A 15,685-nucleotide genomic window follows, 5' to 3' on the forward strand; every position below is an offset into this window, starting at 1 on the left:
AGAAACAGCTGGATGAGATACTTGAACCAATTAGCTACTAATTGTTAGGGGCAAGATTGGCTGAATGGCTCTTCTTGTTTGTACCCTTCATTAAGTAGCAATGTTTTTTAATGGAGGCTCTCTGATAATGAATGATGAAATACCTTACAATTCAAGAAGTTATATTTAGACCAGGTACTGTCCTTTTTCAGCTCTCTGAATAAAAGTCTCTTTTTGGTGGGGGAGTCTGTTGGTCAGACCTCTGAGCATTTATTTTATATGGTGGATTAAAATGAAACTCTTCTGCTATAAACGTCAAAATCCTCAACTTCAAAAGAACAGGAAACTCTTAAATACTGTTATTTAAACTGCTCCAAGTGCAGGACATGAATGGGGGGGAGGATACCTTTCACAATCCTTTCATATCCACACTAAAACATGGAAGTTGAGCCTCTTGAAAGCAACATTAAAACTTAAAATCTTATCCAATATAATAGTCTATCAATTAATGTTGAATGTAGAATAATGTAATTCAGAGTTTTATTTGGTTTAAGATTTCTTTCATTTCTTAAAGTTGTTACTGGATTGAGTATGTGTTCTGTTAGACTGAATTCAGTGAAGTTGTATCCAAGGCTTAAAGCAATGATAAAAACAAAATCCTCTTCAGCATAAAGATTTATTTCAGTGTTTTCAATTACATTAAATATGCAAAAGTGCAATAAAAGAGGTAATTCACCTAAACTCCATTTGTTTTTCCATAATAAATAATCTACAATACAATCCTTAGAGTAACAGTATACACACTGAGCACTTTGGATTAACCTGGGATCCTTTTATTATTATTATACTACCTGCTTTTAAAATTCTAATCAGCATTCAAGTCATAATGAAGATGCCTAACCGTCTCAACATTTGGAAAAAAAACAGGAGAACCTTTCTTAAACTTAAATTAAGGAACACATGTATATATTTGAACGATAAATCAACTGAACTCTATTGAGAATCACCCTACCTAAAGGGAATTATAAAAAACTCGGTGCTCTGCACTGCCACCTTGTGGCTACTACTTGGCTATACATTCAATTAATAGATGAACTTATTATTCGGTTAAGACGTCAAGTCACCTGCTTTTATTAAGATCACTATCGCTCACTATCTGAAAAGTATGTAAAACACTATAGCCTTCAAGGAGTGTTTAGCAATGACCAGAGTTACAATTAATAGTACTCTACATATGATCTTAAAAAACTTAGGTCTAATCAAACAAAAAACAATTTCAAAACAGTGCTAGCAGTTCCACCAAAACCAAAGAAGTCAAACCAAACCAACAAAAAAGAAACTGACATATACATCAGACAATGTACAAATGTTAAACTTGCCAAATGCAGACACACAGAAACATTATTTTACATTAATTTTGCAAAGTTTGTTCAGCACATTAGGCCACAGCTACTGCTACCACAAAGAAACAGAGGATTCACAGATTTTCTCTATGAACCAGTTATTTCCACAGAGGAGTAAGAGGAGGAAATCATTTAAGATGACAAAATGTTGTTGAGATTTTTTTTTTTAAATGATGCACTTCATGGCTTTCTTCCTGGGTATGAATAATTGTGTCAAACAGGTCAAGGGATAAGGTATTGTGCTCAGTACCAGAATGGACCAGGATCCTGAAGATCTGTGCTGTCCATTCTCATTTCAGAAGAGCAGACACACCGATGCTAATGTACTGCTTCAAAAACAAACTTCATCAAGCGCTTTGCAGCTTCACATATCACAGGCAGCTAGTTTTGCAAAGGTAAAGTCAGTCATACAAAAAACACAGCATATTTAAAGTCAGATGGACTGACTGCATGCCCTTCCTCACTTGCTACTGCCTCACCTATGTATTGATCTATCACCAAAGGGTGGGAGAAGTGTATAAAAGGGTCATTTTCTGCAGTCCCTAACAATCACCTGTTCCCAGCCAGTGCACACCAACATCCCATAACCCCCGTGCCTTCACACCAGTACAGGACATCTTGGCAACACAGATAGCCGTCACTGTATTGTCACTGGTAGACCGGTTTGAACCACATCCTCTTGTCAAGACACTGCAGGGGTGACAGCAGGGTCAGAGTGCGTTTCCCTCCATCTTCAGCAAGGTGCTCTGTGGACATGAAACAGTCAGAGAGCAGGATTTTAAAGAGTTAGAAAAAGGACTACAGTTTTCAAGAACTGAATGGAAATTGTGAAATTAGCCCATGGATGTAAATCTGTCACCTTTATTGAATAAAGGAAGACAAATTAGTCAAGTACGAAATATTTTTCGTTATTTCATACAAACACCCAGCATTAGTCTGCGTACATGTTAAATTCAAGAGAGATAACAAAAGAATTTGCAGGGTTTTTCTTAACTCACACACAGTTACATAGACCGTGTTGTGTCCGACTGCATTTGAATCGTGATCGATGTGCTTGCCATTTATAAAAGAGTTCTGTCAATGTAACGTAAAATATATAATGTTCCCCTGCATCTGCCGTGAAATTTCCTACAAAAATGCCAGGATTTTCTCAGGGCTGTAGTCTGGGATAAGGCACAGTCTCTTATTACCATGCTGATCTTTCTGCAGTGCATTACCAGAAACCCTAGCTCAAAGCTCTCCTGCAGAAACCCCAAGGGGATGTCAATGCTATTAATCCAGTGGGAAATTAGAATGTTTTAAAAAAAAAACACATGAAGAAAACCCACTGACAGCCAGCCCCATGCAGACGTGCACTGCAGACATCAACAAGTCCACTGCAGCTTTTAAAAGCTCACAGCAGTGCCAAAGAGAGGAAATTGGCACAAGCTGGCACCATTATTAAGGTCATGTTAGCCCAAGAGATCCGAAGCAAAGGACTGGCCAACTGCGACTACAGGTACAGTACAGTTTTAAGTGTAATCTCAAAATCAAGAATAATTCCTAGAAGAGCTGTTCAGATGATGAGACTTACAGTAACACACTTGTGATTACAGTATAGTATATATGCTATACAGTAGAAACAGAGTGTCAAATCTACTGTGAATATTAGAGTACCAGTTGTATTATGGAATGATACAGTTGCATACTGATGATCCCATGGGTGTTACAGTCTACTGTAGATTGATATAGTCTTCACTGGCTGAAGCTGGACTCACCACTGCATGATGCGACTCTGGGAGGCTCACTGGCACCAAAGGGTCCTGGGACTCTTTCCAGGAGATGCCCTCCGGCGTGCAGGGGCTCCTGGGAAACCTGCAGTGCCCTCTCCTTTGCAGGAGGAACCCCCCAGCCAGGATCAGAGTCAGGATCACTGTGCAAACAGGACAGACAGACACTCGTCTCATCTCCCCCAGCGCAGCTCCAGCTCCCTCCATACGCTGCTCCAAACAGCACATACAACTTGCCTCAGCAGTAGCTTTCCTCATGATGAGCAGATTTTCAGATTGCCGACAACATGGCTAACACACAAGCAGGGCCACTTCAAACACCAGAAACATAACCTGATCCAAAGCTTAAAAGGAAAACAGACGAGGAGGTGCATTCCAATCTATATCCTGTTCTATGTTAAAAACGGGAAACAAGTGTATCATGTCTCTAGTCTCCAAGCTCCTTCTTTCTGTGCCACTGTTGCACACTCACTGGAGTAAACCTACCAATCACAGCAAGGATCCCATCAAAAATGCCATCTGTGAGGAGTGGGGCCTGGACTGGGCGTAACACACTGGGATCTGAAAAGGAAAGTGTTCACATCACGGATCAAAAATAAGTATCCCTGTAACAGGAACACAAGCAGTCTGATTTAATGGTTAACCCAGCTGTAGTTCAATACAATGGGCATTTTGTATCTCTGCATATACAATGGGCTTAATGTTCCTTAATGTTATTCAGCCTAAGTAAAAAAACAAAACTAATGCTTCTTTCTACATTATACTCAATAAGGTCCAATAAGGGCACGCTCACCTACACCAGAAGTGGTGATGTTTTTTGCAGGATTTTGCTCTCCGGGCCCCACACAGGCAAACTCTGGCCTGTCAATGCTGGAACCGGGCCTGGGAACACACAGGAAAGGACAGCGCTGCCCGGCCTGCGGACACACGCTGCTCTCTGCCGGCAGAAACATGTCCAGTCAGCCACACAGCCACGGCACAACAGCCAGCATCGTTTTCAAACTCAACTAATGCGGACCAACCTATTTCAGCATGTTTAGCAGTGTTTAGCTGTGCTAACTAGAATATCAACTGTGTTAAAGGGCAGACTTTTTGTAAAACAACTGTATTTTCATCTGAGTGACCTCACATACTTCACTATTCCGAAAGACTTGGGAAGACCTGCCCCAGAGGGCACATTCCAGCTTTGATCCCGCAACCCAGCATGTTTGGAAAGTCCAAGTCTCCAATTTAAATGCTTTATTTTCCAGTAGGGGAAGCTGGCGTATACAGTTCGCCTATAAAAATGGACTAAACCCATCCGAGTGGTCAATACAGATGGCAAAAGAGCTAAATAAAAGTCATAGGCATGTCTCCAAATAATTACTTTTTTTAAAATGTCATATACATTTTATAAGAAAAAAAAACACAGCTCAGAAGCACAGCTCTTATATTTCGACTGTCACAGATCTGTAAATATAAAGGGTTATGGCGTGTAACCGGGTGTGTGGGCATGTCTGGGGCTGGGAGACGGATCTACCCTGTGGCTGCAGGACAGAGTGAGCCAGGACCAGCCCCCCGAGCGAGCCGGTGTTGGACAGCAGGACGCGGACGCCGGTGCCATTGCGTTTGTCCACGCTGTAGATCCCACGAGTTTCTTCATCACCCCAGATCACACGGTCCTGCGAGACAGGACAGGATTAAACACGCCGAGCCACTTCCAGCTCCAGCAGGGGCGAGGCCACGGTCTCGGATGGCAGATCGGACATATGAAGGCTCACAGACGAATGCCAATAACAAATGGCACAGCAACAAGCCTTTTATTTTAGCTTGCAACCATCTAATAAGCCCTCGATTCCTCTCAGTATTTCATATATTACAATGCTTCTGTATAATAACCGCGTTGCCACTCATTTAAGAGTGTCCCTAAGTTGGCTCCTTCAAAACATTATAGATTTAAGGAGTTTCCTTTTAATTGTATTATCATTATGAAATAATAAATCTTAAGCAAAATCAGAGTCTTACAGTTTTGCAGTTTTTCATTCCATAAAAAAAAAAAAATCGCTTTTGTTGATGACGCCAGACTTTTCGAAAAGCACAGCTGCCTCCATACCTCAAACACCACCAGGCCCAGTGGCCGATCCAGGTAGCCGTTTGATTCCGCAACCGTTTTGCGGTGCCGGCCGTCCAGCCCAATCCGAGACAGGGTCCGGAGCCCCGAGTCCGCCCAGTACAAGAGATTGCGCGTCGGGTCTGCGGAGGGAGACCGTGAAAGACAACTGACCTTTGCCCCTGTGGTGACAGCCCTTTAATCGACACATACTGACGACCTTCAATGATGAATGAGTGGGGGATTCTGCCTGGGAGAATGTCCTGCTTCTTCCTCTGCTGCGATTGCCATGTCCCACAGTGATCTCACTTACCCAGGGAGATCGCCACAGGGGTCCGTATCGCAGAGGTGACCAGCGCCACCCTGCCCTGCCCATCCATGCCAGCCCTCTCAATCCTAGGAGAGCTTCCAATGTCTGACCAGAACAGGAGCCTAGGAGAGTGGGATCAAGCTCACCATAAGACAGGGAATTGCGCCCGTTTAAAGATATGCAAGCAATGTTTTATTACTTTTATAATACAAATGTGCATCTGCAGTATATTCATCACAAGATTATTTCTAGTGCACCTTCTGGCAGTTGCCTCAAGTATTATTAAAAACAATCACTTTTTTATCATGCCTTACCAGTTGTGTTTTGGATTGTGAGTGTATTATAAGCAAATCTTTGACAATCGCATGGCACTTAAAACTGAGAGCAGGAGGCACTTCTTCACCCAAAGGGCTGTGAGAGTATAAAAAAAAAAAACATGCTACCCCACCCTGTTATTAAAGCCAATAGCCTGGAAACAGCTGGATCCTATTATTATTACCAAATGGGCTAGACAGGCTTTCTCTTGTTGGTAACGGTCTTATATTAAATGACCAAAGTGGACACAGTCACTGTACTGCATTGGCTGAACTAACTTTCATGGCAATTATTTCACAGACGCTGGTCCACAAATCTCTTGTTCGACAGAATGCCACAGCCTCCGAGGACTGATTCTAGGGGGCAGGAATATCGACGGATGACAGGAGTTCCCCTGGTCCCTGGGCCTCTTGCTGCTGACATCCCAAAGCAGAATCTGTACTGGGGCAGCCCAGAGATGGACTACGGGCACATCCCCAGTCTTTCTGATGGGAGCTCCATATCTCATGTGGAGAGCATGGCAACTCTCTCTGACTCACCCTAACAGGGGCTGCACGGCCACGCTCGCTGGTCTTGACAGCCCACTGATGAGGAGATGCCTTCTGGCCCCATCCAGCGACGCCACATTGACGGAGCGGGTACGGGCATCAGTCCAGTACAGCAGGCCATGGACCCAATCCACTGCCAACCCCACGGGTGTACCCACTCCACTCATCACCTGCACAGGCACCTGCAAGTTCTTGTCCATGGAGATTCTGAAAGGCAGCAAAGCCATAAGACAACTCCACACTATATGCAATCCCCCACTTATTCAAAAATGTGCACTGCCATGAATGAAGAACTTGTTCGCCTAGCTCAACTACTGGCTAAGCCAAGTCATTTCTGCAGCGAGCAACCATCTCAAGTGCTGTATTTGCCACATAATCCACTGACTCATTTTAGAAGTCCTCTGGAAGCCTATATATCCTGCAGAAGCCCCAGTGGTAAGACACATATAAGAAAATATGCCATAGCTCATCACTTCCAAAGCAGAGACCGTGAACAATGCTTTAGAGATCGGGGCTAACTTCTGCTGCGCTGTGTGCGAGTACCTGTAGATGGCGCCCATCTCTGGGCTGCCCCAGTACAGATTCTGCTTTGGGACGTCAGCAGCAAGAGGCCCAGGGACCAGGGGAACTCCTGTCATCCGTCGAAATTCCTGCCCCCTAGTATCAATCCTCCGGACCCCCCCCGGGCTGCTGAAGACCACCAAGGCTTCCTCTCCTGCAAATCCACAAGCAGCGCTGCTCACTCGCGTCCTCCAGAACAATCAAACCATCATTACCCACTCTGCATTGAAATTTCACGCCAATATTTAAAAGCGAAGCGTTGTGAAGGCTCAGTGGTTCTCCAAGACGGGAGATATAAACAACAGCATATGATCTTCTATCCAACACTCACTTGAAAACCTCCTTTACCACAGAAAGGTGAACATCGTTCGCTTTAGAAATGCCAAATACTCCGTGCAATCCTTGAAACTGAACATAAACGGGAACTAAGTGGATTAATTCACCCCCCCACTCCTCCCCCCTGTAAAAATAATAGAATGGCCTGATCTTCCTGGCAGTATGTGCATGTGTCCAGGTGAAAGGGTTGCGAGACGTTGACAGGGTAGTCAAGTTTAATAAGCCGTGCCTACCTGTGGCCTTGCACTCCCCGGTTTTGGGACTCGGCTGGTACCCTGCGTGACACTCGCACCTGAAGGTGCCGTTGAGGCGGAAGCACAGCTGATCGCACACATCGGCATCCAGGCACTCATTGATTTCTGCAAGGAGCGCGAGAGGGGAGGCACATGGATGAGCAGGGGTTGCAAAAGGTCGGCACACCTGTGCACCTACACCTGCATGTACAGTATATGTAGGACCTACCAGGAGCAGGCTCACTGCTCCTTTATAAACAAATAACAATCCATACACTTATATAGTGCTTTTCTGAACACTATACTCAAGGCGTTTTACAGGTAATGGGGATCCCCTCCACCACCACCAGTGTGCAGAGTGATGAAGCCAGTTCAGAGATGGGGATTATTAGGGGGTCATGATCGGTAAAGTCCAATGGGAAATTTGGCCAAGACACCAGGGTAACACCCCTACACTTTTCAAGAAACATCCTGGGATTTTTAATGACCACTTAGAGTCAGGACCTCGGTTTTCTGTCTCATCTGATAGACGGCACCTCTTTTTCAGTATAGTGTCTCCGTCACTGCAGGGTGAGCGCCCCCTACAGGCCCCACTTAAACCTCTTCCAGCAGCAGCCTCAGCTTTCCCAGGGCGTCTCCCACCCAGGTACTGGCCAGGCTCACACCTGCGGGTTGCAGGATGACACAGCTGCTGGCTGCAAGGAGGCTTCAGTTCCACTCACCCTCACAGTCCGTGTCCCTCACCAGCCTCATGCCGCTGGGGCAGTCGCACAGGAAGCCCATGGGCTGGTCCACACACAGGTGCGAGCAGCCGCCGTTGTCCTCCAGGCACTCGTTGCGCTCTGCGGGAGGGACAGCTCGGAAAATGGGCAGGAACTCGCAGCCGCAGCATAATACTGCCGCCAAGTGGCGTCCAGCCCTTACTGCAACAAACCCCTTTCGCAGTTTGCCGACTTGAACATGCAAAACGGCGTGGAGCAAAAGACAGTTGCTCACCAAGTTTGGCAACACTGACACGAAACACTGGAAATACGTGAAATGAATGAATAGATGTATTTGAAATGGGTAAAGTATATAAATGTATTATACATCTTTTATTCTTCTAATGTGGAAGAAAAATAAACAATACCGGTATTATAATAATAACAGTATTAAAATATATTACGATTATATATAACGATCAGTACCTCAGAAACGGCCACCGTTCCCTTAAAAAACTACAGACCTAAACATCAGTGTTTTGGCTCGCTGTTCAAAGCGGGTGTTCGTGTTTTAATTGACCTCCACCTTCAAAGGAGGTGCGAACGGTCCTCACCGCAGTCCTGTTCGTCGCTCCCGTCGGCGCAGTCTCGCAGGTGGTCGCAGCGGAAAGACGGGGGCAGGCACTCTCCCGACCCGCAGCGGAACCGGGAGCGGGGGCAGGCGTCGGGGGAGGGCGGGGGGCTGCCGCAGCCGACCGCCCGTTCATCCGCCCCATCGGGGCAGTCGGGGGTGCCGTCGCACAGCTGGGCGGCGGAGAGGCAGGTCGCGGACTGCGGGCAGCGGAAGCCGGCGGCGGCGCACTCCCGGCAGGCGGCCTCGTCGGTGCCGTCTCCGCAGTCGTCCCGGCCGTCGCAGCGGAACTGCGCGGACACGCACCGGCCGGACTGGCACAGGAACTCGTCCTTCTTGCACTGCTTCGGGCCTGAAACACCGATGTCCACATCAGCTCATAGCGCTCCCGGGACAACTGAATGTCTCAAGGGTTTCAGCACCCCTAATGTTTCCAGTCACTGTTCATGGATCCCCAAGACTAGAGCGAAACTTCAGCCCCAGACCAGCAGTGTGAAATGAACACTCTCACACGGCCGATTAGTAATATAGAGTAAATACCGATTAGTAATATTAGTAATACAGAGGTCGCAAAACACCCTTCGTTTAGAACCGTAAGACAACAAACTATTCTCAATAACACATTTATATATGGGAGCAATCTGAGTTTTGATGAGAAACATTATATTAATCATTAGTAGGAGATCAATTACTAGGTTATCTATCCAACCATTTTATTGGAAGCCTATCCCAGCTATGGGCAGAAGGCAGGATACAGTTTGGACTGGCTAGAATTTCTTTTTGTCTAAAAGGCTTTTTATGTCTAGTCAAAAAAGCTAGAGATGTAGTTTGCTCAGTTTGAAAAACAAAAGAGGTTGTGCGTTTAATCATTTAAATGATGTGCATGATTCCAGGAATGTGTGTGTGTGAGATGCAGGGATCTGAGACATTAAATTACTAGAGCAGGAAATTAAATATCCAGGTTAAGTGCATAATAAGAACTAAGAGAAGCTGTAATAAAATCTAAAAGGAGTTGCTTTGAATGTATGGATATATAACTACATAAAAAGGTCCATATATTCTCCTTCTATTATCAGGAGGCATTTATTTCTAGTGAAGGTCATAGCACCCCAGACCCTCTCCCAGCAACACAGTCCCACCTTGCACACAGAAGCACAGGAACAATTGAGAGACACCAATTCACCTGACCCACAGTTTTCCAGGAAACCAGAGCTCTTAGAAAAAACCCACATGAACAAAGGGAGACCGTGCAAACTCCTCACAGCAAGGGAAGCAGTCCGAGATCAAACACAAGACCAAAGAACTACAAAGCATCTCTATAAAAATACAATACTTTATTGTCCAATTTCTTCCCACACGATGTTGCCCTGTAAAGATTTTCATAAATAGAATCCCCCCCCCCCCCCCCAGAATCATAACACATGAATAATCATACTGACTTCAGGTATTTCAGCCCAAATGTCTGATCACCCAGATCTGACCCCACAGAGGCCTGGCTGCGGAAAGGTCACGTGGTACTTACCGCAGATATCCTCCAGCTCATCGGATCCGTCGCGGCAGTCCGGCTCCCCATCACAGAGCCAGGTCTTGTCTATACACTCGCCATCTTTACAGCGAAACCCAGAGCAGGTTCCTCTCCCTGTAACACAGCGCACACTCACCCAGCACTGGCCATCAGCCCTGAAGCCTACTGCTTGATCTCATCGACTTTTTGGTGTAACTTGGAGGCAGCAGCGAGTTTGAAAAGTTTTTATTTCATTCTGGTTTGGTACCAGCTTAATACAGCCATCAACTGCCATGCCATGTACTTTACCAAGCTTTTACTAATAAAAAGTCCTATCGAATAAATAAAAGTATGCGGGGGACAGAAATTTGTGATACACCACCCTGAGAAATGTATTATGAAACATTATGCGCAACACTCAAATATTTCCCCCTCAGTCTTTGCTCTCACTTTACTCTCTTCAGAAGCATCACCAGATTATAGCATGGAATTGCAATAGGAAATGCAACAGTTAGGAAATAAAACATTGGGACTTCTAAATGTCAACACAGCATTACATGTACATACAGGTAAGTAAACCTAAAACCTTCAAGGAGACTTTCATTAAAGGGAACATTTCATGGCATTAAACAGTTACAGATACTTTCAGAATACATGTGCTTTGCAGGTAACGCAGCTGAATTACAAAAATGACGTGAGGTCCTAACCCTTTACTTAATTCCTAGTCCTGCTGTTAACCCAATGAATCAGCTTGTTATCTCCATGAATACTCACAGCAATGTGCTTCATCACTGCCATCTTCACAGTCCTCATCTCCATCACACTTCCAGATTGCTGGAACACACTTCCCAGTGGCACAAGAGAACTGGGACGGTTCACATGTCTGGACAGAGCTGCCTGCTCACAAAAAAAGATCATATTACTACTACTGCTCATGTACTTTTACGAGCTGCCCTAGGGTGATATTTTGTAATGCAAATTCAAAAGGACCCCTTGCTAAGCTTGACAGACATTAAAAGGGTTGCTCGTTTTAAGATGTGCTGCACTCCTGTAATAAACCGGAAGGTGTTTAAGGAATACAATTACGAAGCGTTGTCATTCACTGGATTCATAGTTCAGATATGACGTAACAGACTTTGTCCCTTTGCTAAAAAAAAAGTTGTGAGCTGTGATAAAATGCGAAAGCTGTGTAGAGGTTTCAGGTCAAGGTCAAGTTTGCACTCCAACAGGAGCCTGGTACTCACAGGGCCAGCACGCTGAGAACACTTTTCCAAAACGCTCTCTGCCTGCAGTGGGCATATATTTTATTGATTTTTGGAGACCTAAAAAAATGTTTCTCTTCATCTCACCTTGAGAAAACCGAGCAAGGTCCGGAAATCGGACAGAAACGTTTTTAGCAAAACGAAAAAAAAGTGCTCAGGAAACACTGTTATGACTATAGTTAAACGCCGATAACCAAGACAAAAATAGTTAACACTAATCACATTTAGTGCCGAACACGATATGGTACATAGGCTCCAATACGAAATCTGGAGAGCCGTGCATCTTGAAAAGAGGCGGTGTCATAACTGGCAGCTTCACCGACCAATCAGATACAGAGATATCTGCCGGCCATACGTAATACACCCTTCCCTTCCAATCACACACCGGTAAGGGGGCAGGCACTTCGCGCACACAAGTCTCCCTCAGTTGTAACTCAACGTACATACACGTCTTAATGGCACAGTGGAAAGGATTAGGAATAAAATGACGTTTATCAGAGAAACTATTCAGATTCAAATTCAAAGAAATGGACGTCCTCTTACCCCCGGCACACGGCCAGTGCTGCGCATGGAGAAGGAGAATGAATGCTCCCAGGTGTCTCGCGGCGCGACTGCACACCATGCTCGACCCAGAGTGACAGCGCGTCGGGCAGCTGAACGCCATTACGTCACACGCAGCGAGCCTCCCAGACCGGTTGCCAATTAGCAGTCCTGTGTTATACGGGCAAGTGGCGAGAATTGTGTTCTTAAGTGGGCCAGCACACAAGATATTCAGATGTGCTGTTGTAATTATTGTTGCGGTTTTGTGGGAAACCGATTCACGTGCGTTCCCGTTCTCTTCATCGGATGCTCAGGTTAATAGCCTGAGTTCATGTTTGGTTAATGCACACTTACGCATACACTTCTCATCGAATTACTTTTCTGTATCTGACTTTCAGTTTCAATGCATCCTTCATAAGCATTCTAATTCCCCATTTCCAGATTAATATAGATTACAGCAATTAAGCATTTGCGCCAGAATATCCTTATTTTATCAACTGTTTTCCGACTTCAAGGTGCAGTATATACAGTACATTGAATGTACAATGTGACACATTATGAATTGGCCTGATACTGTACGTATTGCATCACATTTATTCTTACTCTTAGATAGGCAAAGGGAAAAAATAAGACAAGGAAGATACTGTTTTATGAATCTCATGAAGTACACCAATGTTTTAAACTTGTACTTCATATTAGATACAATATTGTTAATACTATTACATTCTAAAATGCATCTAGAAAAAAATCTTATGAAGTAAGAACTGCAAAAAAACAAGTACATTCCACACTGAAAGGTAAAATAAAATAGTTTAAAGTGTGTTTAAGCAGTGGAGTATTCCTCAGGGGTGAGTGAAGGCATGGAAATATACTGGGCTTATTGTTTTGGCCTTTGAGTGTGAAAAACCCACTAAACGTGAGCTTAATTATTACTTCATGTGTACTTATCTAAAAAAACAACACACTTTGTATTTAATTTGAAAATGTTTGGTGTCATATTGCAGAACATACCATATAAACAAAACTCCAAACACTCCACTGTAATGTCAAACAAGGATAAGTTTAACAAAAGACCACATAATTTTTATAGATTATACATTTTATTGATTATATATTTCACTTTGTACAGGGCATCGAGGAACAGGACAGCTAAGGACTTAAACACAGTAAAGCCCAAAGGTTTATACAGTCACTCCCACAGGTAACAGTGCCCATATGTGGATATCCAGGTCACTCAAGCAGGAGTGGACATGTGAACTGCAGTAGACTGCAGTAAGAAAAGAGCAGAGACAGGTCTATCATCCCGCTCAGAGATACGGCTGGTCTGTAGAGAGTTGCAGTTCTTTAGATGGAGGTCCAGGTATCACTGGACGCTTGGCAGGCACAGATGAATCTTGGCTAATTTCAAAATAGACAAAAATACATTGGAATTAATAATGAAAATTAATTATATTCTAAGAACACCATTTCAAGATTAAACACATTATCTGCACATTAAAGTTTTATGTACATCTTTCATCACAGTAACAACTGACTAAGGTTACACTCAAACACATTGAACCCTCCGATGAAGCTTATATGAAGCTTAATTTTCAGTTAAATTGTGTTGTGAAGAATTGTCCTTAGAAAAAGCAAAAAAAAATTTATGGTGATCCAGAACATTAGCACAGCTTTTAAACATAATGAAAGAAAGAATGTCATTTACACAAGTATAAATGATGATGAGTTTATACAAATAGTATAATTTGTCTTTTTAATGAACATCTTTAAAAATATTTGTAAACATTACAAACACAAATATTTACTTTAAAATATTTAGATTTCATCAGTTCAAGAAACAAACACTGCACTAGAAGAAAAGTTTGTTTTAACACTATCTGTGGTATTGTGGTTTTCTCCAAAGTATGGCATAGACAGGACCCCTCCCAACTAAGACTTGAATTCAAATTGCTGCTTCCTTGAACAGGCATCAGATTTATGATGCTTACCATCTAGAGTCAATTAAAAGTAGGACCATTTTCACTGTATACAAAGAAAATACTAGCAATACAGGTGTAATTTATATTCAATGTCTTATTTAAGGAACCTATTACTGTTGAAAGGGAATGACATTCTTAAGTGTGTTTTTATCAGTGTTCCACCTGTTGCACATTAGACACAGCTCAGGTAAAGAAAGCTACCTTTACAAAGGGAAGAGGTCATTGTAGTAACCCTGCCTGAAACAGAAATCAATCGGATCAGAACAATCACCTGCCAGCCTCCAGTTTCTTTTGGGGAGACAAAATAATTGTTGGAGGAGCCGATTCCCGGCGCCCATCCCGTAGGCAGTAGGAATTAAAGGCGAACTTATGGCTGGGCCCCACGGGAAGGCTGGGTGGAGGCTGAGTCCTAAACCAATACAAACAGACACATTAACAACAAATTAAGCTTTGTCAAAAACGTCATCTAGTAAATATGCTTGTACAATACTAAAGTCATCTTTAAACGAAGGTATAAATGCAGTTTAACTGAATGTTTTAATTTATAATATAATAATACTGTATTTACCTTTTTGAAATCTCAGTGTATCGTAACTGAAGTTTAGCCTGTAGATCCCGCTACAAAACATACAAAACAACAGTAAATGTTAGCTATAACAACTGCAAAAGCGTAAACTGTGCTATTCTGACCAAAATTGAATTAAGACAGTAAAACCTTCATTTTATACCGATTTCCCCTCTTTCTAGTACTAATACGAAGTCCGTTTTGTGTTATTAGTTACGTAGTGTATAAACACACATTTAAAATTGTATCATATAAAAGCCTAATCAACTATTCAAATCCGTAAAACATAATAGAATAGAAGTAATTACATCTAATATATATTAAGAATGTAGCTTAGTATGCTGTGACTTTCTCCCAACCAGGTTTAACAGAATGTCAGCTCGTACCTATCCAAATCTCATTCTCCTTAAATCTAAGCAACACATAAGACACACATACGATACCAAACACTTATTTAAAAAAATACATTTTATATTTAAGTGAAATGCTAATAAAGAAATGCCAACTTGTTATTACCCCAGAAAAGAAATTTCTTATTCTCTGAATAATCTTAGTAGCCGACGCCATTTTTGTTGTCAAGGGCAGAAGCCGCTAAGCACGTCGGGAAAATATTTAGCCGCTTTTCATTTAGTTTCATTTAGTCTTTATGCTTAAAGATAACAAACCCGACCGAAGAACATTAGCAAGTCGTTATATGTGGCTTTGTGATCTTAAACAACATATATTTTTTCAAAATAAATTAATTCAAACATATCTTTTTTTTTCGTAAAAGGGAGTCGGACAGAAACGCAGGGCATGATGGGACATAATATAGCAATAATGTAAATTTTAATCAAATTACAATTGTTTTAGAGAATGGAAACCTTGACAAATTTGTAATTCGGTTTATAGATATAATGAGAAATCCTAAAATAAAATAAGGAACATTTAACGGTGAGTATAAAAAGCCCCTTCGCCCCA

General features: G+C 42.9%; 2 protein-coding genes across 2 annotated transcripts; both read right to left on the reverse strand.

Moving 5' to 3' along the window:
* Positions 1–646: 646 nt before the first annotated feature.
* Positions 647–12,265, reverse strand: LOC148813920 (very low-density lipoprotein receptor). The gene is made up of 15 exons (XM_088907354.1): positions 12,185–12,265; positions 11,154–11,276; positions 10,398–10,514; positions 8,859–9,227; positions 8,266–8,385; positions 7,544–7,669; positions 6,957–7,128; positions 6,405–6,620; positions 5,554–5,672; positions 5,244–5,383; positions 4,671–4,812; positions 3,945–4,088; positions 3,638–3,712; positions 3,140–3,294; positions 647–2,128 (listed from the first exon to the last, which is right to left on the reverse strand). Exons 1-15 carry the CDS (start codon positions 12,261–12,263, stop codon positions 2,093–2,095), a joined length of 2,133 nt encoding a protein of 710 aa, XP_088763480.1. The 5' UTR covers positions 12,264–12,265; the 3' UTR covers positions 647–2,092.
* Positions 12,266–13,262: 997 nt separating this feature from the next.
* On the reverse strand, positions 13,263–15,397 carry ndufa7 (NADH:ubiquinone oxidoreductase subunit A7). Its single transcript, XM_088907675.1, has 4 exons — positions 15,242–15,397; positions 14,729–14,778; positions 14,432–14,569; positions 13,263–13,579 (listed from the first exon to the last, which is right to left on the reverse strand). The coding sequence occupies exons 1-4, from the start codon at positions 15,290–15,292 to the stop codon at positions 13,489–13,491; spliced, it is 330 nt and encodes a 109-aa protein (XP_088763801.1). The 5' UTR covers positions 15,293–15,397; the 3' UTR covers positions 13,263–13,488.
* Between the last annotated feature and the right edge of the window lie 288 nt (positions 15,398–15,685).

The sequence above is a fragment of the Atractosteus spatula genome, chromosome 28 (genome assembly GCF_055471065.1).
Source record: "Atractosteus spatula isolate fAtrSpa1 chromosome 28, fAtrSpa1.hap1, whole genome shotgun sequence".
NCBI classification, from domain to species: domain Eukaryota; kingdom Metazoa; phylum Chordata; class Actinopteri; order Semionotiformes; family Lepisosteidae; genus Atractosteus; species Atractosteus spatula.